This window comes from Primulina tabacum, chromosome 17, assembly GCF_025594145.1.
Source record: "Primulina tabacum isolate GXHZ01 chromosome 17, ASM2559414v2, whole genome shotgun sequence".
NCBI classification, from domain to species: Eukaryota; Viridiplantae; Streptophyta; class Magnoliopsida; order Lamiales; family Gesneriaceae; genus Primulina; species Primulina tabacum.
In genome coordinates, this window is record NC_134566.1 from 15,665,038 (window position 1) to 15,691,860 (window position 26,823).

The 26,823-nt window shown below is 35.0% G+C and overlaps 1 protein-coding gene across 1 annotated transcript; it reads left to right on the forward strand.

The window, feature by feature from the left end:
- Window positions 1–23,129: 23,129 nt before the first annotated feature.
- LOC142530542 (uncharacterized) lies at window positions 23,130–26,254 on the forward strand. Its single transcript, XM_075636375.1, has 5 exons — window positions 23,130–23,208; window positions 23,922–24,179; window positions 24,261–24,653; window positions 25,429–25,614; window positions 25,773–26,254. The coding sequence occupies exons 1-5, from the start codon at window positions 23,130–23,132 to the stop codon at window positions 26,252–26,254; spliced, it is 1,398 nt and encodes a 465-aa protein (XP_075492490.1).
- The last annotated feature ends 569 nt before the right edge of the window (window positions 26,255–26,823 follow it).

The following is a 26,823-nucleotide window of genomic DNA, read 5'->3' on the forward strand; positions in this document are numbered from 1 at the left end:
ATAAACCACTGCAATATCTGCATGCTTGTTCTCCCTCAGGTCTAAGCTTTGTTAAAACTGCAGCCCACCAATGATCACTGACATCTGTGTATAATACCAGATCATCTTCATCTTGAAGAATAGCCATCTTTGGAAGATTCTTACAAACCTCCTTTAAATGGATTAGTCCCTTTGTGTGTTCATCTGTCCATATAAATCTTGCATCTTTTTTCAATAATGGACTAAACACTTTTCTGTGTTTTGCTAGGTTTTTGATAAACATCCTAGCAAAATTAACAACTCCCAGAAAACTTTGGAGTTGCTTCTTTTCTTTTAACTCATCGATTTCTATTTCTAGAAATTCGATCTTTCTTGTGGCAAAGATTGCTTTTTTTTTTTTCAGATAAGACCAGTCTTTCTTTTTTACACACATTAGAGAAAATCTCCAAGTGTTTAACATATTCATCCATATTCTTGGATGCTATTAAAACATCGTCAATATAAACAAACATAAACTTAAAATAATTTTTAAAAAGATTATCCATTTTTCTTTGAAATATCTGAGGTGAATTAGCCAATCCCATTGGTAACACCTCCCAAATATAATGTCCTTGTGGTGTAGAGAAAGCTGTGAATTTCTTGCTTTCTTCCTGCATCCGAATTTGATAAAATCCAGACTTACAGTCAAGCTTACAGAATATCTTGGCGTTGCGTATGCAACTAATCAAGTGTTCTCTACTGGGTATAAAATACCCATCAAACTCCAGAATCTTATTAATTTCTTGATAATTAATAACTAATCTGGGTTTTCCTCGTTTTATCTCACCATGATTTCTTACCAGAAAACCTGGACTGCTATATGGTGACATTCCTGCTTTGATTAAACCGAGGTCCAAATGTTTTTTGATTATAATCTGCATATCCCTTTGATCAATGATTTTCATTGGGATAGGCTTGCAACAGACAAATTCATACTCTTTGCCTTCCTTAATTTTTAGGCAAGCTTTGAGTTGATTTCTGTCCCACCATGCCAAGGGATCTTCATTGTAATTTTCGTTGATCCTTTTCTTGACATCTTCTAAGGATACCTTAGATTCAAACTCTACTTCATTCTTATGCAAAGCTATCTTAATGTATTCTATTTCTTCTGGTTGGAGATGTTTATCTGCTCTTAACTGGAGCATAGTTTCTCCGAACCGTCTGGAATCTTTCATTTTTGGGTTCAAAAGTTTCAAACAAGAATTAAAAATCTAAAACAACAACCAAGTTCCAGTAAAAAAACTTCAGGAGGAAGGTTACCAACTTCCTTTGGAACTGAACCTCTCTTACATCAAAGAGGGAAGGCCAAAGTGATGCCAAAACCTTTACACGAGGAAGAAAAGATGATCAATCTAATTAAATCTATCTCAGAAAAGAAATTATTCTGATGACAACATTAGAAAGGATTGGTCTAGAGGTTCTACAAGAACTTTCATAATCTTTTGCAAATCTCAAGGTTGTAGATCTGAAGATGAACACAACTGGGGGTGAACAACCTTCCATAACTCGGTCATCTTCACAAGAACCACCAAGAGAAAGTGTGGGATCTCAGAATGTTAATATGAGAGAATCCCAATCATTTCTACACTGGTGGAGGATCACACCCAGTGGGAACAAGGACAAGGAGAAATCAAATTTCCTTGCACCAAACACCCAATGGGAAAACTGTTTTAGATCCTATACATTCTTACGGATGCTTAACCTAGATGTATTAGATTTCAAAAACAGAGAAGATATCATAGATTACTGGACATCTGCTATGAGAATCGCAGCAGGAACACTTGATCTCAACAAAGAAGGATTCATTAAACTTTTAGAAATGAGTCTTATAGGATCAGTAAAAATTGCATGAGACATGACTTCATTAGAAATGAAAGAGTCAGTCCTAGCTACTGAATCTCTCAGTGAGATCACTGGAAAAATGGCTACCCTATTTAAAGCACAATTTATAGGGGTAGATTATTTTAATAGTCAAGATACAGTGAAGAGGAAGAAATATACTCAAGCCCTGTATAGCATGGAATTACATGAAATATGTTTGGTGGATGAATATATTATGTTATTCACTAAATATAGATGGAATTCAGGAGTCGAAGAAGATATAGCGATGCAGCTATTTTTCGCAAAACTGCCAAGTCCCTGGAGAGAAATGCTCATAAGGGAATATGTACCTGGAAATCCAGATACATTGGCAAGAAGAGTCTCTTTCCTTAAAGGAAAATTGGCAGAATGGTGCCATTTGACAGCATTACAAAAGAATTACAAATGTTTAAGGGGTATTAACAAAAGTACTCCTTTATGTTGTAAAGAAAATGATCTTCCAACAATCATTGGAAGTAAACCACAGAAGCATAAGAGGAAAAGTTTCAGAAATCATCCTTATGCTCGAAGTGGAAGGAGTTCTTGGAAACCGATAACAGTATGGTCCAGACAGAAAGCCAGATCTTACAAATCTGGACAAAGAAGCGGACCATCAAGAAGTAGGATATCATCCCAAGCATCTAGTACATCTCGAAGCACAGGAAGAACACCTACGAAGAAAACTTTCAGAAGAGCTCATACTCGGGCCAATGAAAGTTTCAAAAATTGTAATTGCTGGACATGTGGAGCTAGAGGTCATATCTCGACCAACTGTCCAGAAAATGAAAAAAGAGGTATTAAACACTTCGATCCAATCCCGGATATCGAAGAAGCAGTTTATTACCAAGATCTTATTCAGGTATACAGATTTGAGGACATGGTCTCAGATGAAAGTATATATGAAGAAGAAGAAGTCTTAAGTCAGGAAGAATCAGATGGAACTGAATCGAATCTGACTGAAGACGAGGTGTTTCGACATGAAACACATGAGGATTTACCTGGGTTTTTCAGCCAGACAACCATATCTCATAACATGGTACAAAGGATCATGAGAGAAAATCCTAGTCTACAGAGATATCAAGGATTCTCTGCAGGATAAGTAGAAAAGTTCTTAGGAAATCTTGGCTAAGAAACAGAAAGCATCATCTAATCTATAAAGTTTCTAGAAGGGAAATGACAATCTCAATGGAACTTACAGGAAATAGAATGGAGATGGAGGAATTACAAAAACTCAATATAGAAGTAGCAAGGACTATGTCCTGAATTCATATTGGAGCAATCCAAATTATGATAAAAGCTACTTTCAAAGAAGGATTGATTCACCCATTGATATTGCTATATGTGATAAAAGAATGGGGAACCTTCAAAATTCAGTACTGGGAACTATCTCAGAAAATCTCTGTGCATGAAAGATTGTAGGAGTAATCTATCCAAGGATAGCCTACAACCTGGTAGATCGAGATTTCAGTCCAGCCTTGACATTACATCAAAATTTCAAGGAGAAAAGGCTGATGAAAAAAGGTAATAGACCATATTCTATTACTTATCAGATTTCATATGTTCTATCTAATACACATCATTCAGAGTTATTTACTAGAAATGAGTTTATTGAAATATATGAGATATTTGAAAAAGTTATTCAGGCAATTTATCCAGAAAGAGTTGAATTACCTTTAATACAAGAAACAGATATCCAAATACAAGACAAACCGATTCTACAAAGGAATCAAAGTCTTAGATTGGAATCAAGGAGACTATCTTTTCAAGGAGATAGAATTACAAGTTACAGGTGGGGAAAAACACCTGTCCAAGAAACCCAACAGAAGCCAGAAAGCTTTTCAACAATAGGAAAGCTTAGATGCCCAGAAGGATGGAAGGAAGTAGAAATAGTATTTGATATTACAAAACAAAGGAGTCAATTTCCTTGTAATACCATTTACTATTTAGAACAACCTATGATAGGGTCTTACCAAGAAATGATCCAGGTTGGAGAATTGAAAGTTCATATCACAGGAATTCCAGGAAAAGAACCAGATCAATTGGTTCTTGGACTAGAGTTTCTCGAAGAACATAAACCTTGGAAACGTCTGGAGTATGGAATGAAGTTTATGGTTGATGATAGGATGTGGAAAATCCAATGAACACAAGCCCATTCTCGATATACATTCCAGTAGGAATGTTATATGAACAATATAAGGCAGAATATTTTGCTGCTTATATTGATTCAGGTTCTGGAATCTGTACAGCAAAAAAGGGAGTTTTTTCAAATAATTTGGAAGAGGAATTACCCAAGATTGCTGGCAGAGATTTTTCCAAAAGAATCTTAATCTTATGTAAGTGGATTAAGATGACTGAAATCATGATTGGCGGTGCTGGACAAACACCTTGGTATAAGGTAAAAACACCACCAATTTATTTTCATGATACATGAGCTGACATCTTGCTAGGCAATAATTTCCTACAAATGTTCAAATCATATACTCAAGAAAATGAGACTAGAAGATTAGTGTTTACAACCCCTTGTAATCACAAAATTATAGTCCAGAGACTACGAGAGGCATTTTACAGAAAATTGCCAATCCAGTTTCGCAGCAAGTGTGGTGATTCAGGATAACTTCTGAACCCAAAAATGAAAGATTCCAGACGGTTCGGAGAAACAATGCTCCAGTTAAGAGCAGATAAACATCTCCAACCAGAAGAAATAGAATACCTTAAGATAGCTCTGCATAAGAATGAAGTAGAGTTTGAATCTAAGGTATCCTTAGAAGATGTCAAGAAAAGGATCAACGAAAATTACAATGAAAATCCCTTGGCATGGTGGGACAGAAATCAACTCAAAGCTTGCCTAAAAATTAAGGAAGGCAAAGATTATGAATTTGTCCGTTGCAAGCCTATCCCAATGAAAATCATTGATCAAAGGGATATGCAGATTATAATCAAAGAACATTTGGAACTCGGTTTAATCAAAGCAGGAATGTCACCATATAGCAGTCCAGGTTTTCTGGTAAGAAATCATGGTGAGATAAAACGAGGAAAACCCAGATTAGTTATTAATTATCAAGAAATTAATAAGATTCTGGAGTTTGATGGGTATTTTATACCCAGTAGAGAACACTTGATTAGTTGCATACGCAACGCCAAGATATTCTATAAGCTTGACTGTAAGTCTGGATTTTATCAAATTCGGATGCAGGAAGAAAGCAAGAAATTCACAGCTTTCTCTACACCACAAGGACATTATATTTGGGAGGTGTTACCAATGGGATTGGCTAATTCACCTCAGATATTTCAAAGAAAAATGAATAATCTTTTTAAAAATTATTTTAAGTTTATGTTTGTTTATATTGACGATGTTTTAATAGCATCCAAGAATATGGATGAATATGTTAAACACTTGGAGATTTTCTCTAATGTGTGTAAAAAAGAAAGACTGGTCTTATCTGAAAAAAAACAATCATTGCCACAAGAAAGATCGAATTTCTAGGAATAGAAATCGATGAGTTAAAAGAAAAGAAGCAACTCCAAAGTTTTCTGGGAGTTGTTAATTTTGCTAGGATGTTTATCAAAAACCTAGCAAAACACAGAAAAGTGTTTAGTCCATTATTGAAAAAAGAGGCAAGATTTATATGGACAAAAGAACACACAGAAGGACTTGCTCATTTAAAGAATATTTGTAAAAATCTTCCGAAAATGGCTATTCCTCAAGATGAAGATGATCTGGTATTATATACTGATGCCAGTGATCATTGGTGGGCAGCAGTTCTTACTAAGCTCACACCAGATGGAGAACAACCATGCATGTATTGCAGTGGTTTATTCTCAGATGCAGAAGCCATAAGATGACATATCAACGAGAAAGCATTTTATGCAGTAAAAAAGGGTTTTGAAAAATGGCCATTGTTTTTACTTGAAAAGAAATTCACTTTGAAGGTTGATAATACACACGTGAAAGCTTTCTTAAGGAATAGAATAGAATCTAAACCTGAGAAGGCTAGATTATTAAGATGGAAAGCTTTATGTCAAAATTATATTTTTGATATAATTAAATCTCATGAAAATATTCTTGCAGATTTTTTAACAAGAGATGGACAGTATTGACAATGATGCTATTATCAAGATGCAGAGGCATTTGAGGGAACACCTTGAAATACTTCAAATCGAGTTCAACAAGTTAGCACTGAACGCAGAAATTGCGGGAAGGCTTCGACAAGCTGATAAGAGAATTGTCTCTGATCGAATTACAGGATGTTTACAGGCATATACTCAGTTATGGTTTGTAATGCAAAGGCCTATCCTCCAAGGCATTGAGAAGCCATTGGTTTCCCAAATGGAGAGTTTTTGAGTACAGGACTCCATACCTGGAGCAGGGGATTCAAATACCCCTAGCACAAGTGTTAAGTCGGGATCATCTCCAGATGAGTTGGCTGAGACAAAAATTGAGACTCCAGATCCTTATCTCGAGTTCTCAAGTCAACCCTTCACCTCGGGGATTGAAGAGGAAGACATCAACCTTGGGCCTGGTACTGAAAAAGGCAAAACTAAGGTTGGTACTAATGAAGTTGCAATTTCTCCATTTCAGGTTTACCAACAGAAATGAGAGAAATTAAAAACAAGAATTGTCATTAACCCATCCATCAACAGGGTTGATGTTTCAGGGAAATATTCTAGGGTATGGATGAAATCTAATTCATATCCCAAAGAGGTTAAAGTCTGGTATGAATTCGGGGCTCTTGCCTCAGTTTATACCATATCACCCAGCTTTCCAGAAATTTCAGGACTACTTAAATGGATTCAGTAAGTTGTTCATGAAACTTGGACGAATAATGATTCGATTAAACAAAAGAATTGGCATCAACCTAGCCATGATTCGAGTTGATGTTGCAGGAAAATATCCTAGGGTATGGATGAAACAAAATTCATATCCAAAAGAGGTCAAGGCCAGGTATGAATTTGGGGCTCTGGCCTCAGTTTATACTACTTCACCCAGCTTCCCGGAGGTTTCAGCATTACCAAAATGGATACAGGAAGCGGTGCATGAAACTTGGACAAACAATGATCATTTGTCCAGAGGAGATATTTTGGAGCTATACTTTTTCAGTGCAGCACCAGAACCTGCAGGGAAAGGTTCACACGAAGCCTTTCATTTCATCAAGTTAAGGAGGCCAGATATAAATACTCAGAAATTTATCAAGGACCCTCCGACAAAAGAAACACCCATGTTTGCTTCAATTACTGAAGACGATATTTCCACCAGAAGAGCTTGGGGTATATGAGTCTGTCTCACGGAGATGGACAAAGTCAAGTTTCAGTTTAAGTTTTATCAAAATTCTTTAAATGGACCGTTCCTGTTAAATACAATGACAGGAAAAACCACAAGTTTTGCAGAAGAAATATTCGAAAAGAAAAGAAATCTTCTGTGGAACAGCAAGCTGCCGGCTAGTAAAGAAACTCGTCGAAAGTTCTGTAATATGGCACATATAGGAAGATAGTCAGAAAACATCTGTCCTGAATGCCAGAACCAGAAAGAATCGGAGTTTGGTAAAGGTTTCAAGCGAAGATCTGATCGGAAACATTTTACCGAAACAAGGACAAGTGGGGAAGGACCACAAACACATTTTCCTCGAAGATACAAAAAGCCTAAGATTCCTCGACAAAGTTAAAAGTAGACATGTGATCAGCCCACTAACCAAAAAAAACCCACCATGTGAGCGGAAGGCGAGGACCACCAATAATCGGTGGTAAATGACAAATAACATTGGATTCTTTATCTTTAAAGATAAAGGAAATATGATAAATGGACAAGAAAACTGGACCCAAGAATCACAATATAAATAAGACTAATTGAGAGCCAATAAAACACATCAAGAAGGAAACTTAAAGATGTATTTTACATATCTTAAGGTTTTGTAAAGAAGAATCAAGTATAATAGATGTCAGCTGGAATCTCTCAGATCGTTAGTTAAAATGTTCAAAGAAAAAGAAGATGAGATTACAGCATATATCTTACAAACTCATCTCTACTGGTATTATGGAGAGATAAAAGAAGATGAGAAGTTGATTTCTAGATTGATAATCTAGAAAAAGACAGTTCAAGATAAGAGAGGGACCGACCACTCAACCACTACATGGTACAAATGCAAGCTGTAAAGGCTTATCAAGATTTGGAATCCGAATTTCAAATCCGAAGAAGCCTTCTATAAATAAGACAAGGAGAAGGAAGTGAAGATCATCGAACATTTTCCTCAATTCTTTCAACAAATAAATTATAATATTCCTCTTTCTAGTTTATGTGTTTTTTAAGTTAGGCTACGATAAGTAGCTAAACAAGTTTCTCCTCCTCTACAGGAGGTTTCAATGTAATAATAAATGTTTGTGTTTGAATAAAGAGATCTTTGCTCTTAGCCCCTCTCATGTATTATTTTCAAAATTTTATCCTATACTATATACCTTAAGGTAGGAAACGAATTAAGATTGTACCAAGTGCTGTTGAAAGAATCTGCGTCGGTAACCATCGGTTGCAATCGTGTGGTTGGACTGTGAGGAGCAGTTCATAAAATACGGTGGATATAACCCGGTTGCACTCCGGTCAAAAAGGTATAAGATTTAATTTATTTTACGGAAGCATGATGAGTCATTATTTAGAAAAGAAAATCAATTATTTAAAAATAATATATAAGGGCAAAATTGGAAATTTTAAAGATATGGGAGTTGAAACAAAGTTTTAGGGGGGTAAGAAGTAAAGAAGAAGCTTAGAATGGAAAAAAGGATTTTTTTTGGCAAATTCCCCTTTTACTTTATATATATATATATATATACTCACTCAACTTGGATCAAATCTGAAGGGAAATAATGTTTATGAATTTAAATTGATATATTCCTTGAGATTTAAATTATTTCCCTAATATTATTTTCCCTTATTGATTTAATTGAGTATAATATTTAATGTGATTTTGCCTTTCAACGATAATGAGATAATTATAGAAATATAGTCTAGATATGATATTTATTAGAACGATTTAATGAGATATGATATCGATGTTTAAAAAGAGTTTATTTCTAATAAAACTATTACTTCCCTTGCATAATAGGTTTCCTTGTGAAGATAAAAGTCTTCATCTATAAATAAGAAGTCAGAGACATTGGTGAAGGCTCTCTCCCTATCAATCATATATACGTACACGGAGTGGAGATTTTCAGAGCAAAATAATTCTCGAAGCCGTTGCTTTTGAAGAGTGGTGATCGCGTGTTGCCTTGAATGTTGGGATCATTTACAGATAACATCCGTAAAGAAGTTGGCTGAAGATCGTTTTTATGGATTCCCTTTTGGCATCACGTTTTTGCTTTCTTGTTAAAGTTTTATTCTAGTTATTTGTTTTTAGAAAGCATTCATTTTCTCAACTTGTTGAGGAAATTGATTTTTGTTATAATCAATAGTGATAGATTTTTGTAAACGGTTTGGTTTTCTAGTGATTAATTTTTGCCATAAGGCAAATTTAATCTTGTCTCTCTATTTATTTAAAGTCAATTTGTGTTACAAAATATAATATTCCGCTGCATGTTGTCTTAAATATTGTAACATTTGACATAACACTTAATTCTGATAAAACACAAATTTTCTATTTTACATCTTATTCCGATATTGTTATTATTTTTAGTATATGTCGAACAATATAACTCTTACAAGTGGTATCAGAGCCTACTATTGATAAACTAAGCGCTGATTCTGATTTTTGTTTTGTTTGACATAATTATTTAAATGGACACATCACTTGCAAACGTAGGACTTCGCCTCCAGTTCTAGATGGAACCAACTACAGTCTATCGAAGGTAAAAATTAGGTTTTAAATAAAATTCATAGATGAGAGCGCCTGGCGACGAGTTATAAGTGGCTGGACTCCACCAAAGAAATTGGACGAAGATGGTGATAGTCTAGTGAAACCAGAAAGTGACTGGACTATTGATGAAGTGCAGACTTCTAATTACAACTCAAAGGCATTGAATGCGATTTTTTCTTCAGTTGATATGAATATGTTCAGTTTGATTACCAATTGTGTTTCTGCCAAGGATGCATGGGATATCCTCCAAAGACAATGTGAAGGTTCTGAGAGTTTGCGATGAACTAGGCTAAGGATGCTCACTTCCAAATTCGATATAATAAGGATGAAGAATCTGAGAACATACTGGATTTTTTTTTTTGGCAAATTCCCCTTTTACTTATATATATATATATATATATATATATATATATATATATATATATATACTTACTCAACTTGGATCAAATCAGAACGGAAATAATGTTTCCGAATTTAAATTGATATATTCCTTGAGATTTAAATTATTTCCCCAATTTTATTTTTCCTTATTGATTTAAATTGAGCATAATATTTAATGTGATTTTGCCTTTCTATGATAATGAGATAATTATGATTTATTAGAATGATTTAGTGAGATATGATATCAATATTTAAAAAGAGTTTATTTCTAATAAAACTTTTACTTCCCTTGTATAATAGGTTTCCTTGTGGAAATAAAAGACTTCATCTATAAATAAGAGGTTAAGGACATTGGTGAAAGGCTGCTACCCTATCGATCATACATACATACACGTAGTGGAGATTTTCAGAGTAAAAATAATTCTCGAAGCAGTTGCTGTTGAAGAGTGGTGATCGCGTGTTGCCTTGAATGTTTGAAACATTTACAGACAACATCCGTAAAGAAGTTGGCTGAAGATCATTTTCGTGGATTCTCTTTTGGCATCACGTTTTTGCTTTCTTATTAAAGTTTTATTCTGGTTATTTGTTTTTAGAAAGCATTTATTTTCTCAACTTGTTGAGTAAATTGATTTTTGTTATAATCACTAGTGATAGGTTTTTGTGTGAACAATTTGATTTTCTAGTGATTAATTTTCGCCATAAGACAATACTTGTGCAAATTTAATCTATTCCATATATTTATTTAAAAGTCAATTTGTGTTACAAAATATAATATTCCGCTGCATATTGTCTTAAATGTTGTAACATTTGACATAACACTTAATTCTGATAAAACACAAATTCTCTATTTTACATCTTATTCCGATATTGTTATTATATTTAGTATCTATCGAACAATATAACTCTTACAAGTGGTATCAGAGCCCACTCTTGATAAACTAAGCGCTGATTCTGGTTTTTGTTTTGTTTGACAGAATTATTTAAATGGACACATCACTTGCAAACGTAGGACTTCGTCCTCCAGTTCTAGATGGAGCCAACTACAGTCTATCGAAGGTAAAAATTAGGTTTTACATCAAATTCATAGATGAGAGCGCCTGGCGACGAGTTATAAGTGGCTGGACTCCACCAAAGAAACTGGACGAAGATGGTGATAGTCTGATGAAACCAGAAAGTGACTGGACTATTGATGAAGTGCAGACTTCTAATTACAACTCAAAGGCATTGAATGCGACTTTTTCTTCAGTTGATAGGAATATGTTCAGTTTCATTACCAATTGTGTTTCTGCCAAGGATGCATGGGATATCCTCCAAAGACACTGTGAAGGTTCTGAGAGTGTGCGACGAACTAGGCTAAGGATGCTCACTTCCAAATTTGAGATAATGAGGATGAAGAATTTGAGAACATACTGGATTTTTTTTTGGCAAATTCCCCTTTTACTTATATATATATATATATACTCACTCAACTTGGATCAAATCCGAGCGAAAATAATGTTTCCGAATTTAAATTGATATATTCCTTGAGATTTTAAATTATTTCCCAATATTATTTTTTCTTATTGATTTAAATTGAGCATAATATTTAATGTGATTTTGCCTTTATATGATAATGAGATAATTATGATTTATTAGAATGATTTAGTGAGATATGATATCAATATTTAAAAAGAGTTTATTTTTAATAAAACTCTTACTTCCTTTGTATAAGAGGTTTTCTTGTGCAGATAAAAGACTTCATCTATAAATAAGAGGTCAAGGACATTGGTGAAAGGCTGCTACCCTATCGATCATACATACATACACGTAGTGGAGATTTTCAGAGTAAAAATAATTCTCGAAGCAGTTGCTGTTGAAGAGTGGTGATCGCGTGTTGCCTTGAATGTTGGACACATCTACAGACAACATCCGTAAAGAAGTTGGCTGAAGATCGTTTTCGTGGATTTTCTTCTGGCATCACGTTTTTGCTTTCTTATTAAAGTTTTATTCTGGTTATTTGTTTTTAGAAAGCATTTATTTTCTCAACTTGTTAAGGAAATTGATTTTTGTTATAATCACCAGTGATAGGTTTTTGTGTGAACGATTTGATTTTCTAGTGATTAATTTTCGCCATAAGACAATACTTGTGCAAATTTAATCTTTTCCATATATTTATTTAAAAGTCAATTTGTGTTATAAATTTTAATATTTCGCTGCATGTTGTCTCAAATGTTTTAACATTTGACACAACACTTAAAATCTTGTAAAACACAAATTTACTATTTTACATCCTATTCTGATATTTTTATTATTTTTAGTATCTGTCGAACAATATAACTCTTACAAGTGGTATCAGAGCCTACTCTTGATAAACTAAGCGCTGATTCTGGTTTTTGTTGTAACATTTGAGACAACACTTAAAATCTGGTAAAACACAAATTTACTATTTTACATCCTATTCTTATATTTTTATTAATTTTAGTATCTGTCGAACAATATAACTCTTATAAGTGGTATCAGAGCCTACTCTTGATAAACTAAGTGCTGATTCTTGTTTTTGTTTTTGTTTGATAGAATTATTTAAATGGACACATCACTTGCAAATGTAGGACTTCGTCCTCCAGTTCTAGATGGAACCAACTACAGTCTATCGAAGGTAAAAATTAGGTTTTACATAAAATTCATAGATGAGAGAGCCTGGCAACGAGTTATAAGTGGCTGGACTCCACCAAAGAAACTGGACAAAGATGGTGATAGTCTGATGAAACCAGAAAGTGACTGGACTATTGATGAAGTGCAGACTTCTAATCACAACTCAAATGCATTGAATGCGATTTTTTCTTCAGTTGATATGAATATTTTCAGTTTGAATACCAATTGTGTTTCTGCCAAGGATGCATAGGATATCCTCCAAAGACACTGTGAAGGTTCTGAGAGTGTGCGACGAACTAGGCTAAGGATGCTCACTTCCAAATTCGAGATATGAGGATGAAGAATCTGAGAACATACTGGATTTTTTTTTGGAAAATTCCCCTTTTACTTATATATATATATATATATTTACTCACTCAACTTGGATCAAATCCGAGCGAAAATAATGTTTCCGAATTTAAATTGATATATTCCTTGAGATTTAAATTATTTCCTCAATATTATTTTTCCTTATTGATTTAAATTGAGCATAATATTTAATGTGATTTTGTCTTTCTATGATAATGAGATAATTATGATTTATTAGAATGATTTAGTGAGATATGATATCAATATTTAAAAAGAGTTTATTTCTAATAAAACTCTTACTTCCCTTGTATAATAGGTTCTCTTGTGGAGATAAAAGACTTCATCTATAAATAAGAGGCCAAGGACATTGGTGAAAGGCTGCTACCCTATCGATCATACATACATACACGTAGTGGAGATTTTCAGAGTAAAAATAATTCTCGAAGCAGTTGCTGTTGAAGAGTGGTGATCGCGTGTTGCCTTGAATGTTGGACACATCTACAGACAACATTCGTAAAGAAGTTGGCTGAAGATCGTTTTCGTGGATTCTCTTCTGGCATCACGTTTTTGCTTTCTTATTAAAGTTTTATTCTGGTTATTTGTTTTTAGAAAGCATTTATTTTCTCAACTTGTTGAGGAAATTGATTTTTGTTATAATCACTAGTGATAGGTTTTTGTGTGAACGATTTGATTTTCTAGTTATTAATTTTCGCCATAAGACAATACTTGTGCAAATTTAATCTTTTCCATATATTTATTTAAAAGTCAATTTGTGTTATAAACTTTAATATTTCGCTGCATGTTGTCTCATATGTTTTAACATTTGACACAACACTTAAAATCTTGTAAAACACAAATTTACTATTTTACATCCTATTCTGATATTTTTATTATTTTTAGTATCTGTCGAACAATATAACTCTTACAAGTGGTATCAGAGCCTACTCTTGATAAACTAAGCGCTGATTCTTGTTTTTGTTTTAACATTTGAGACAACACTTAAAATCTGGTAAAACACAAATTTACTATTTTACATCCTATTCTTATATTTTAATTAATTTTAGTATCTGTCGAACAATATAACTCTTATAAGTGGTATCAGAGCCTACTCTTGATAAACTAAGTGCTGATTCTTGTTTTTGTTTTTGTTTGATAGAATTATTTAAATGGACACATCACTTGCAAATGTAGGACTTCGTCCTCCAGTTCTAGATGGAACCAACTACAGTCTATCGAAGGTAAAAATTAGGTTTTACATAAAATTCATAGATGAGAGAGCCTGGCAACGAGTTATAAGTGGCTGGACTCCACCAAAGAAACTGGACGAAGATGGTGATAATCTGATGAAACCAGAAAGTGACTGGACTATTGATGAAGTGCAGACTTCTAATCACAACTCAAATGCATTGAATGCGATTTTTTCTTCAGTTGATATGAATATTTTCAGTTTGATTACCAATTGTGTTTCTGCCAAGGATGCATGGGATATCCTCCAAAGACACTGTGAAGGTTCTGAGAGTGTGCGACGAACTAGGCTAAGGATGCTCACTTCCAAATTCGAGATATGAGTATGAAGAATCTGAGAACATACTGGATTTTTTTTTTGGAAAATTCCCCTTTTACTTATATATATATATATATTTACTCACTCAACTTGGATCAAATCCGAACGGAAATAATGTTTCCGAATTTAAATTGATATATTCCTTGAGATTTAAATTATTTTCTCAATATTATTTTTCCTTATTGGTTTAAATTGAGCATAATATTTAATGTGATTTTGTCTTTCTATGATAATGAGATAATTATGATTTATTAGAATGATTTAGTGAGATATGATATCAATATTTAAAAAGAGTTTATTTCTAATAAAACTCTTACTTCCCTTGTATAATAGGTTTCCTTGTGGAGATAAAAGACTTCATCTATAAATAAGAGGCCAAGGACATTGGTGAAAGGCTGCTACCCTATCGATCATACATACATACACGTAGTGGAGATTTTCAGAGTAAAAATAATTCTCGAAGCAGTTGCTGTTGAAGAGTGGTGATCGCGTGTTGCCTTGAATGTTGGACACATCTACAGACAACATCCGTAAAGAAGTTGGCTGAAGATCGTTTTCGTGGATTCTCTTCTGGCATCACGTTTTTGCTTTCTTATTAAAGTTTTATTCTGGTTATTTGTTTTTAGAAAGCATTTATTTTCTCAACTTGTTGAGGAAATTGATTTTTGTTATAATCACTAGTGATAGGTTTTTGTGTGAACGATTTGATTTTCTAGTTATTAATTTTCGCCATAAGACAATACTTGTGCAAATTTAATCTTTTCCATATATTTATTTAAAAGTCAATTTGTGTTATAAACTTTAATATTTCGCTGCATGTTGTCTCAAATGTTTTAACATTTGACACAACACTTAAAATCTTGTAAAACACAAATTTACTATTTTACATCCTATTCTGATATTTTTATTATTTTTAGTATCTGTCGAACAATATAACTCTTACAAGTGGTATCAGAGCCTACTCTTGATAAACTAAGCGCTGATTCTTGTTTTTGTTTTAACATTTGAGACAACACTTAAAATCTGGTAAAACACAAATTTACTATTTTACATCCTATTCTTATATTTTTATTAATTTTAGTATCTGTCGAACAATATAACTCTTATAAGTGGTATCAGAGCCTACTCTTGATAAACTAAGTGCTGATTCTTGTTTTTGTTTTTGTTTGATAGAATTATTTAAATGGACACATCACTTGCAAATGTAGGACTTCGTCCTCCAGTTCTAGATGGAACCAACTACAGTCTATCGAAGGTAAAAATTAGGTTTTACATAAAATTCATAGATGAGAGAGCCTGGCAACGAGTTATAAGTGGCTGGACTCCACCAAAGAAACTGGACGAAGATGGTGATAGTCTGATGAAACCAGAAAGTGACTGGACTATTGATGAAGTGCAGACTTCTAATCACAACTCAAATGCATTGAATGCGATTTTTTCTTCAGTTGATATGAATATTTTCAGTTTGATTACCAATTGTGTTTCTGCCAAGGATGCATGGGATATCCTCCAAAGACACTGTGAAGGTTCTGAGAGTGTGCGACGAACTAGGCTAAGGATGCTCACTTCCAAATTCGAGATATGAGTATGAAGAATCTGAGAACATACTGGATTTTTTTTTTGGAAAATTCCCCTTTTACTTATATATATATACATATTTACTCACTCAACTTGGATCAAATCCGAACGGAAATAATGTTTCCGAATTTAAATTGATATATTCCTTGAGATTTAAATTATTTTCTCAATATTATTTTTCCTTATTTGTTTAAATTGAGCATAATATTTAATGTGATTTTGTCTTTCTATGATAATGAGATAATTATGATTTATTAGAATGATTTAGTGAGATATGATATCAATATTTAAAAAGAGTTTATTTCTAATAAAACTCTTACTTCCCTTGTATAATAGGTTTCCTTGTGGAGATAAAAGACTTCATCTATAAATAAGAGGCCAAGGACATTGGTGAAAGGCTGCTACCCTATCGATCATACATACATACACGTAGTGGAGATTTTCAGAGTAAAAATAATTCTCGAAGCAGTTGCTGTTGAAGAGTGGTGATCGCGTGTTGCCTTGAATGTTGGACACATCTACAGACAACATTCGTAAAGAAGTTGGCTGAAGATCGTTTTCGTGGATTCTCTTTTGGCATCACGTTTTTGCTTTCTTATTAAAGTTTTATTCTGGTTATTTGTTTTTAGAAAGCATTTATTTTCTCAACTTGTTGAGGAAATTGATTTTTGTTATAATCACTAGTGATATGTTTTTGTGTGAACGATTTGATTTTCTAGTGATTAATTTTCGCCATAAGACAATACTTGTGCAAATTTAATCTTTTCCATATATTTATTTAAAAGTCAATTTGTGTTATAAACTTTAATATTTCGCTGCATGTTGTCTCAAATGTTTTAACATTTGACACAACACTTAAAATCTTGTAAAACACAAATTTACTATTTTACATACTATTCTGATATTTTTATTATTTTTAGTATCTGTCGAACAATATAACTCTTACAAGTGGTATCAGAGCCTACTCTTGATAAACTAAGTGTTGATTCTGGTTTTTGTTTTGTTTGAAAGAATTATTAAATGGATACATCACTTGCTACTGCAGCACTTCGTCCACCAGTTCTAGATGGAACCAACTACAGTCTATGGAAGGTAAAAATTAGGTTTTACATAAAATCCATAGATGAGAGAGCCTGACAACGAGTTATAAGTGGCTGGACTCCACCAAAGAAACTGGACGAAGATGGTGATAGTCTGATGAAACCAGAAAGTGACTGGACTACTGATGAAGTTAAGACTTCTAATTACAACTCAAAGGCATTGAATGCGATTTTTTCTTCAGTTGTTATGAATATGTTCAGTTTGATTACCAATTTTGTTTCTGCCAAGGATGCACGGGATATTCTCCAAAGACACTGTGAAGGTTCTGAGAGTGTGCGACGAACTAGGCTAAGGATGCTCACTTCCAAATTTGAGATAATGAAGATGGAAGAATCTGAGAACATACTGGATTATGATCGTCGCCTACGTGAAATTGCTAATGAGACGTTCAGTCTTGGAGACCCCATCTCCAATGAACGACTAGTTAACAAGGTTTTTCGTTCTTTGCCCGAAAAATTCAAGATAAAAATCTGTGCAATAGATGAGGCTAAAGACATTTCACGATGGCTTTGGAAGATCTTATCAGTTCACTCTGCACCTTCGAGACGAACATGGACATGCAGAAGAAAGATAAAGGGAAGACAATTGCATTCCAAGTCTCAAATGACTCGTATGATGACCTTCTTCAAGTATCCCAAGAAGTTAATGAATCTGACCTTTGTGAGGACTCTATCTCCTTTATCACAAAGAAATTCGGGGATTACTTGAAAAAAATCAGAGACAAGAAGAAGGATGCACAATTTTTGAAATTTCCAAGTCTTCTAGCACCTGAAAGGCCACAAAAGTTTCCTGCCAAGCAACAATTTCAACCAAGGAATGAAGGCAAGGAACAATTTAACTCAAATAGGTATGATTCAGTGCATTGTAGAGAATGCAAAGGCTTCGGTCACTATGTCAATGAATGTGCCAACAGATTACACAAAAAAAAAAAAGGCTACAATGTGTCTCTAAGCGATGAAGAATCCGATGTTGAGGAGAAGTTTACTGATGAAGAAAATCATACCTCTCTGACTGCATTATTGACAGAAAAACGCTGGTTGCAGGTGAATCCTTTAGGTGTTGCCACTCCTGGCCGCAACATCTGCGAAAAATCAATCTGTTTAAAATCTACAGCCTCTGGAAATTCGAGTGTAGATGATGAAATGGAAGCTGATGAAGAAGAAATTACTCTTGAGAGCGTTCAGAAACTATATGAAGAGCTTTTTGAAGACTGGACCAAAAGAAACAAGCTAAACTCAACTCTTATGAAGGAAAACATCGATCTAAAAGCCGTGGTTGCCAAACTTGAGGTAATTTTGAGCAAAAAAGACTTAGAACTTGGCAAGACCAAAGAAGAGCTTCAAAAGGCAACTGAAACCTTGTCAAAATTCAATACGAGCACATCCAAACTTGAATCCATACTTTTGATGGGAAGAGATGACAAGAAAGGTTTAGGGTTCAAAGATAGTGTGTACGAAATAGGTGAATCTTCCAAGTCGACTTTTTTTGTGAAAGGAAAAGAAGATACATCTCCACAACCACAATCCAAGTCACCAATCCAAAGCTCTCCACCGAAAAGACAACCTGCTGCACCTATTCCTAAGAAGAAACGCAGGTATGTATGCCATTATTGTTTTAAGCCTGGACATATTAGGCCTTACTGCTTTAAACTCGGGGATGACTGCTTGAATTGAAAGACGAGTCGGATGTTGCCCCGAATGTTGTCCAACACTTCCCGCAACATCTCCCATCATCGACCTACAGTAAGACAAATTTGGGTACCAAAGGTTAAAACTCACTTTAAAGTTGTCTATACTTCGTTAAAAACTAACACTGCAAGTCATTGGTACTTTGATAGTGGAAGCTCACGCCATATGACAGGATCGCGAGAATATCTCACCAATTATGTTGAACAAAAATGTGGTAGAGTGACCTATGGAGGGGGAGCTAAAGGAAAAATTATTGGAAAGGGTACTTTGAATGTTGAAGGACTGCCAAAGCTCCACAATGTGCTCCATGTTGAAGGATTAAATTCAAATCTTATAAGAATAATCAAATTGTGTGATGATAATTTGCTTGTCAAGTTTGATAAACATACTTGTGAAGTTTTTGATGAAGCTAACATGTGCATTATGACAGGTACAAGGTCTTCAGACAATTGCTACCAAATAGGTGAAGAACTTTCATGCAAACATGTGCAAATCACCGAACTTGACCTTTGGCATCAAAAAACTCGGACATGCAAATTTCAAAACCTTGAAGAACTTTATTAAGTACGATGCAATTAGAGGTATGCCTAATCTCTCTTCGGGTATACCATATGTATGCAGAGATTGTCAAAAAGGTAAATAGACTCGCGTGTCGTATTCAGTGTCACTAACATCTGGGACTACTACACATGGACCTTATGGGTCCTATGGAAGTTGAAAGCCTCGGAGGTAAGAAATATTCTTTTGTGTGTGTTGGTGATTTTTCACGCTTTTCATGGGTTAGTTTTATTAGAGAGAAATCAGATACTTTCGATGTAATCAAAAATTTGATCACAAGAATCACCAAATTCCATAACCTGAAGGTAAGAAGGATCAGAACTGATCACGGTAAAGAATTTGAAAACACTTCTGTTAAGAAATTATTATTCCCAAGAATTTTGGTGTATGACAAAAACTAGTCAGCTCGAAATTAGATGCGGTTTGTTTATGAGATATGCATCAGTTCGACCGCTCTAAAGCTTAAAGAAGTTTCAACCGCTTACTTCAGACCGTTAGCAGATTCAGCTTGGTATTTAATGTATCTCAAAACAGGATCGTTAAAGAGAACTATTTATTGCTCAAAGACATTCTCTGACCGGCTTAATACATTCAAAATATTACACCGCCTTGAAGTCAACGTATAATTACATCAGTTCCAAGATTGATCTACATTTAATTATTTTTCCCAGAAAAAGGAAGACCAAGTATAGACTTCAGTTCTATTGCCAAAAACAGTTTCCATAAAAGGAACTCCTCAGGAAAATCATTTCAGAACTATGCTGAGCAAAAGGAACATTAAATGCGTTTATCAAAGATCAATTAATGTTCATTATGTCGACAACAACACGTCTGTTCAGAAGATCAGGTTAACGTTGTTATGTCCTTTCCGACCGTTAACGAAGTCGTGTATATGAACAGAAGAGTGTGCTAGCAGAAACCCTCTCGAAGCTCAAAATCAAATTATAACAGCTTGCTTTCATACTTGAAAAGATATCCAGAGCGCTCATCAAAGATCACATACTTCTTCGCTCTATCAGCACGCTTTTAACAGCAAATCATTTGATCATCTTAGGATCATTTTCGTGCTACTCACACCAAACCGTTTATTCTCATCAGTAACATTTTGGTTGTTAGATTAAGTCTTTTTATCTGGTGAACTGAGTGTTCTTAATATCTAGTAGTGTAAAGTGATCACTAAGAGTTACAATACAGACAGTGTGATAAGTCCTGATTGGAATGAGCTGTTGCAAATACGTTGTAAAGCCAAAGTCTTTTAGTGGAATCCTTCCTGAAAAAGGAAGAAGGGGTGACGTAGGAGTATTCAATCTCCGAACATCCATAAAAATCTTGTGTTATTTACTTATCGCAAGCTCTTACTTTCCTAACCACAATTTGTTAAGTTTGCTAAAATTATTTGAACTGTCAATTGGGAATTGTGAACCGTTTTTCGCACTCATCAGTGGTTCAAGTTTCCAACCGTTTGAGAAATAATTTTCAACTGCTTAAAAACATTTGAAAACTAATTTTAAACAAGAAAATTTGAAAGAGTTCATCACACCCCTCCTCTAAACTCTTTCCCGATCCCAACAAGTGGTATCAGAGCGGGGTTTTCTCAAACACTGATATCTTTTGAATACATATGGCATCTTTCAATAAAATTCTTATGTTCTCTAAAGAAAATTATGATGATTGGAAAATTCGCATGCAGGCACATTTAGCAGCCCAAGATGACGACATGTGGTATGTCATCACTGACTGGTCAATGAGAATTCTGAAGGTGAATATAGCTGCAACAACAACTGAAGGTGCTCCTCAGATGGTTGAAAAGCACAGATCTTAATGGACAGCTGAGGATAAGAAGAAGGCAAATTTGGATAACGTTGCGAAAGATATCCTCTATAAGACTCTGGACAAGAATATGTTCGCCAAAATCAAGACCTGCACTACTACGAAGGAAATATGGGAAAAACTTACTCAAATACGTGAAGGCAATTATCAGACTAAGGAAAACAAGTTGACTGTGGCTATCCAGAAGTTTGACAATGCAAAGATGAAGCCAAGAAAAACTCTTGCAGAATCTGACGAACGGTTCAGCAGTATCATCATCGAACTCACCTCACTCGGAAAAGAATATTCCAATAGAGAAATTGCTTTGAAGGTTATGCTAGCTCTTCCCAGAGAATGGGATGTAAAGACTATAGCAATACGAGAATCAAAAGATCTGAACAAACTGGAACTTCATGATCTCTTCGCCGACCTTAAAGCGTATGAGTTCGAGCTAGGAATACGAACTGAAGAGGATCCATACACATTGCAACAAACAAAGGCACTACCAGCTACCATAGTGACTCTTCCGGTGGAAGAGTCCTCAAAATGCAACAGGACAAGAAAAGATGAAAAGAAATAAGGTTTCAGAAGACGAGTTAAAGACAACAAAAGATTCATAAAAAAGAAGAGTCAGCGAGTCCTAGTTGCAGAAGAAGGCAAAGGCAAATGGGCTGAATCAGAATCTGAAATATCTATTTCTAAAGAATCTTCAAGTGAAAGCGAAGATGAGAAAGTAGAGTGTCTCATGGCCAAAGAAGATCAAGAATCTACTGATGAAATGGTATTTGACTTTAACTCTGATGAATTTACTCGATTAGATCTTGTCACCGCACTTCACGATATGGTAAATGAGTTTAAGAGGCAATCACAGCAGTTGAATGAAGCCAAAACATAAAAACAAAACTTGAAAAACAAGTTAACTCTCTCTAGCTGTTCGCAGCAAAAAGAGGTTAACGGTCTGAGAGTAAAGTTAAGTCTGCTAACGGCTGAGAATGATGATCTGCGAAGATTGTTCCATGCTACTTTGAAAGAAAACAAAAGGTTGATAAATACAGTCAACACTTGGAACAAGTCCTCTGTTTCTCTGAATAGGATGCAGGAAATGCAGAAGCCAGCCGGAGACAGAACCGGGCTAGGTTATAGCATTAATGAATGTAGCACCTCAGGAGCACAAGCTCAACCGCAACCAGAAAAAGGCAATTTAAAACCAATTAAATTTGTCAGATCTAGTACGGTATATGAACATGATAAACCTGAAGATCAAGGCACTCAGAATGTAAATCTTGAAAATAACAGAAGGCGATGTGGTTTAGGATACGTCAAAATTGAGAATGATAAAACCAACCGATCATGGCTCAGACGCATGCCTAATACAACCGATCATAACGGTTCAGGTTGGGCCAGTAGAAAATCAGGGTCAACCAGAAATAATTCAAAAACTAGACCGAACCATTACAACAATAGCCGACCTGTTCAAAAGAGATATCGGTTGAGTGACAATGATAGATGGTCTAAACAACATACTGGAAAGAAAAAGACACTGCCTACACCACCTGATTATGCACATAACAGCTCTCTCCTTAGGACACATCATGAAAAATCCTTCAGGATAATTTAAGTGTGGATCCCTAAGGGTCTAATAAGCTCAGGACCCAAATAGGGAAGGGTACCAATTTCTCTTTTCAATAATGATAGGTGTCTAAGAAGAAAAACTTGGAGGAATCAATCTGGTTCCTAGATAGTGGATGTTCTATACACATGACTGGAAACAAAGATCTCATGTCAGAAATAATCATCTACAAAGGTTCAACAATCACCTTCGGTGACAATTTTAAAGGTAAAACTGTAGGTAAGGGTAAGATTATCCACGGCAAAATTATTATTAGAGATGTACTTCTTGTAGAAAATCTATGTTATAATCTAATAAGTATAAGCCAACTATGTGACAGTTGTTACACTGTAGAATTTCAAAAACTCATATGTACGATCAAAATCGCTGCAGGTAATATCATGTTAACTGGTCATAGAGAGCAAAATACATATAAATTTAAATGGAATGATGACTTTCTTAGCGCACCTACTTGTTTTGTTGCCTTAAATGGCAACAAAAATTGGCTTTGGCATAAGCGACTCAATCATCTAAATTCAAATTTATTGTTACTATCAGCAAACTCAAATTAGTATCTGGATTGCCTAAAATTGATTTTGCCAAAGATAGTTGCAATGCTTGTCAGTTAGGTAAACAAGTCTGGTCAACATTCAAGAGCAAAGGAAGAAACTCATAAGCAAGATGCCTAGAACTTCTTCATATGGAATTATTCGGACCTATACCTGTCACAAGCTTAGGAGGAAATAAATACACTCTCGTAATAATTGATGGCTTCTCCAGATTTACATGGGTAATATTTCTAAACTCCAAAGACCAAACCACTGATCAACTAATCAAGCTGCTCAAAAGACTTCGAAACGAGAAAAGTGAAGCAATTGACAGAATCAGGAGTGACAGATGACCTGAATTTCTAAACCAATTCCTGTCATCATATCTTGAAGATCATGGCATAAAACATGAATTGTCAGCAGCAAGATCACCTCAACAAAACAGTGTAGCTGAAAGGAGAAACCGTACATTGAAGGAAGCAGCTAGAACCATGCTAACCGAATCTGGTATCTCACAAAGGTTCTGGGCTGATGCCGTTAACACAGCCTGTTATACTCAAAATCGGTCTATGCTCAATAAAAATCATGAGAAGACTCCACATGAAATTTGGACCGGCAAGCAACCAGAAGTTGGATACTTTCGCATCTTTGGTTGTTAGTGTTTTATTCATATTAATGGCAAAACACATCTCACTGCATTTGATGTAAAAGCTGATAATGGTATATTTTTAGGATATTCAGCAGTGAGAAAAGCATATAGAGCTTACAACCAAAGAACTCTCACTGTTGAAGAATCCATACATATTGTCTTTGATGAATCATCTATATTTCATGACAATACCAATAGCAGCATACATGATTTAATAAATAATCTTGATTCTACTAACCTTGAGGCAAGCAGTGAGGATGAGGTAGATCTGAGAAGAACAGTTGGAAGCATATCTAAAGAAAATCCAACCGCTCAAGAACAAACTCAACAAGTGAACGAACCGGAAGACAACCAGCAACCACAAAATATAGAAGGAACTTTGGAACAAGAAGAAGAAATCATTCAATCAACCGAGATAAATTCATATGGACCATGTCTCCAGTGGAAAAAGGATCATCCACTTGAGCTGGTAATCGGTAACCCTACTGCTCATCTTAAAAATAGAAATCAAATAATAAATGAAATTATTCATGCTTCATTTGTCTCTCAGATAGAACCTAAGAAAATAGATTATGCACTACTTGACACAAATTGGATAGAAGCCATGCAAGAGAAACTGAATTAATTTGAAAGAAGTAAAGTTTGGCATCTATTTCCTCGGCCTAATAACACTCATGTAATTGGAACCATATGGGTATTTAGAAACAAGATGGATGAAAATGGTTTGATTATAAGAAACAAAGCTAGACTAGTAGCTCAGGGTTATAGACAAGAAGAAGGTATAGACTTTGACGAATCCTTTGCCCCTGTAGCCAGGCTAGAGGCCATTAGAATATTTTTAGCATTTGCAGCATTTAAAGATTTCAAAGTATATCAAATGGATGTTAAATCTGCTTTCTTGAATGGATTGTTAAATGAGGAAGTTCATGTAGAACAACCACCCGGCTTTGTTAATCACACTTTCCCTGAGTATGTTTACAAAATTGACAAAGCTCTGTATGGACTAAAGCAGGCCCCGAGAGCATGGCATGACACATTAACCAAATTCTTGCTTGAGCATGGTTTTTTCAATTGGAACGGTTGATCAAACATTGTTTACATTCTCAAAAGAATGATCATTCTTTGTTTGTACAAATATATGTGGACAATATTATTTTTGGATCAACTAACCCCAAGCTATGTAAGAAATTCTCTAAGATGATGCAGGAGCAATTTGAGATGAGCATGATGGACAAATTAAATTACTTTTAGGACTGCAAGTCAAGCAGTCCGAAAATGGTATATTTATCAATCAAGTCAAATATACTCGAGACATGCTAAAGAAATTCGGCATGGAAAATTGCTCTCCAGCTTCCACCCCAATGAGTTCATCAATTAAGCTGAATAAAGACGAATGGGGAATCTCTGTTGACACAAAAATGTACAGAGGGTTAATTGGTTCTTTGCTATATCTAACCAGTCGACCGGGCATTATGTTTGCGGTTTGTTTATGTGCACGGTTTCAAGCTAAACCTATGCAATCTCACTTTATAGCCGCTAAACGTATTCTTAAATATCTTAAAAGAACTGCTAATGTGGGTCTTTGTATCCCAAAGATTCAAGTCTTAATCTTGTAGGGTACTCAGATGCAGATTATGCGGGGTGCAAAGTCGATACAAAGAGTACGAGCGGTTCGTGTCAATTTTTAGGCGAGCGGTTGATATCATGGCTTAGTAAGAAGCAAACGTCAATTACTACATCAATCACTGAAGCAGAATATCTTGCAGTTGGAAATTGCTGTGCTCAGATGCTTTGGATACAACGACAATTAAAAGATTACGGCATCCCAGCTATAGAATCACCCATTTTTTGCGACAATACCAGCGCAATAGCCATCACATATAATCCAGCCATGCACTCTCGGACCAAACATATTGACATTAGACACCACTTCATCCGAGTACACGTCATGAAGAAAGAAATACGGCTCGAATATGTTCATACAGATAAACAAACAGCCGATATCTTCACAAAACCATTGCCAGAGGCTAAGTTCTCTCATTTCCGAAATATGCTTGGTTTAATTGATATATCTTGATATGATTAGTTCTTGCGTTTGTTTAGTTTGTATTGCAGGAAATAAACAGAAATATAAAGATACAGTCGGTAATACAATAGAAATATTTTATTGAACAAACAGTCGGCGTTGTACATCCCCAACTTCATCGTCAACCGCCATCGACCAGTTGCGCAACCAAGCGGTCAGCTTACCGGTGGTGGTGCGTAAAAAGTCATCTGAGGAAGCAATCTTCCTCAGAGTCCTCTGCTCTTTTAAGAGCATGAGGAGGTAGACGCCATCATCAGAGAAGACGTATGATGCATCAGCGACATAAAGGATTTGCTGATATTTCTTCAGAAGTGCCATCTCCTCAGCAGTAACACCTAGTCCTCCATCAATGGAGGACCGAAGCTCTTCGATCGTTGTCCAGATTGCCAGCGTTTTATACACGTCATGAAGAAAGAAATACGGCTCGAATATGTTCATACAGATAAACAAACAGCCGATATCTTCACAAAACCATTGCCAGAGGCTAAGTTCTCTCATTTCCGAAATATGCTTGGTTTAATTGATATATCTTGATATGATTAGTTCTTGCGTTTGTTTAG

Excerpts from the sequence above, each read along its gene's own strand:
- LOC142530542 (XM_075636375.1), top strand. The coding sequence starts at position 23,130 with ATGACTGGAAACAAAGATCTCATGTCAGAAATAATCATCTACAAAGGT. Across the intron at positions 24,180-24,260 it reads TGGATACTTTCGCATCTTTG|GATATTCAGCAGTGAGAAAA; the intron begins GTTGTTAGTGTT and ends GTATATTTTTAG. Across the intron at positions 25,615-25,772 it reads AATGTACAGAGGGTTAATTG|ATTCAAGTCTTAATCTTGTA; the intron begins GTTCTTTGCTAT and ends TGTATCCCAAAG.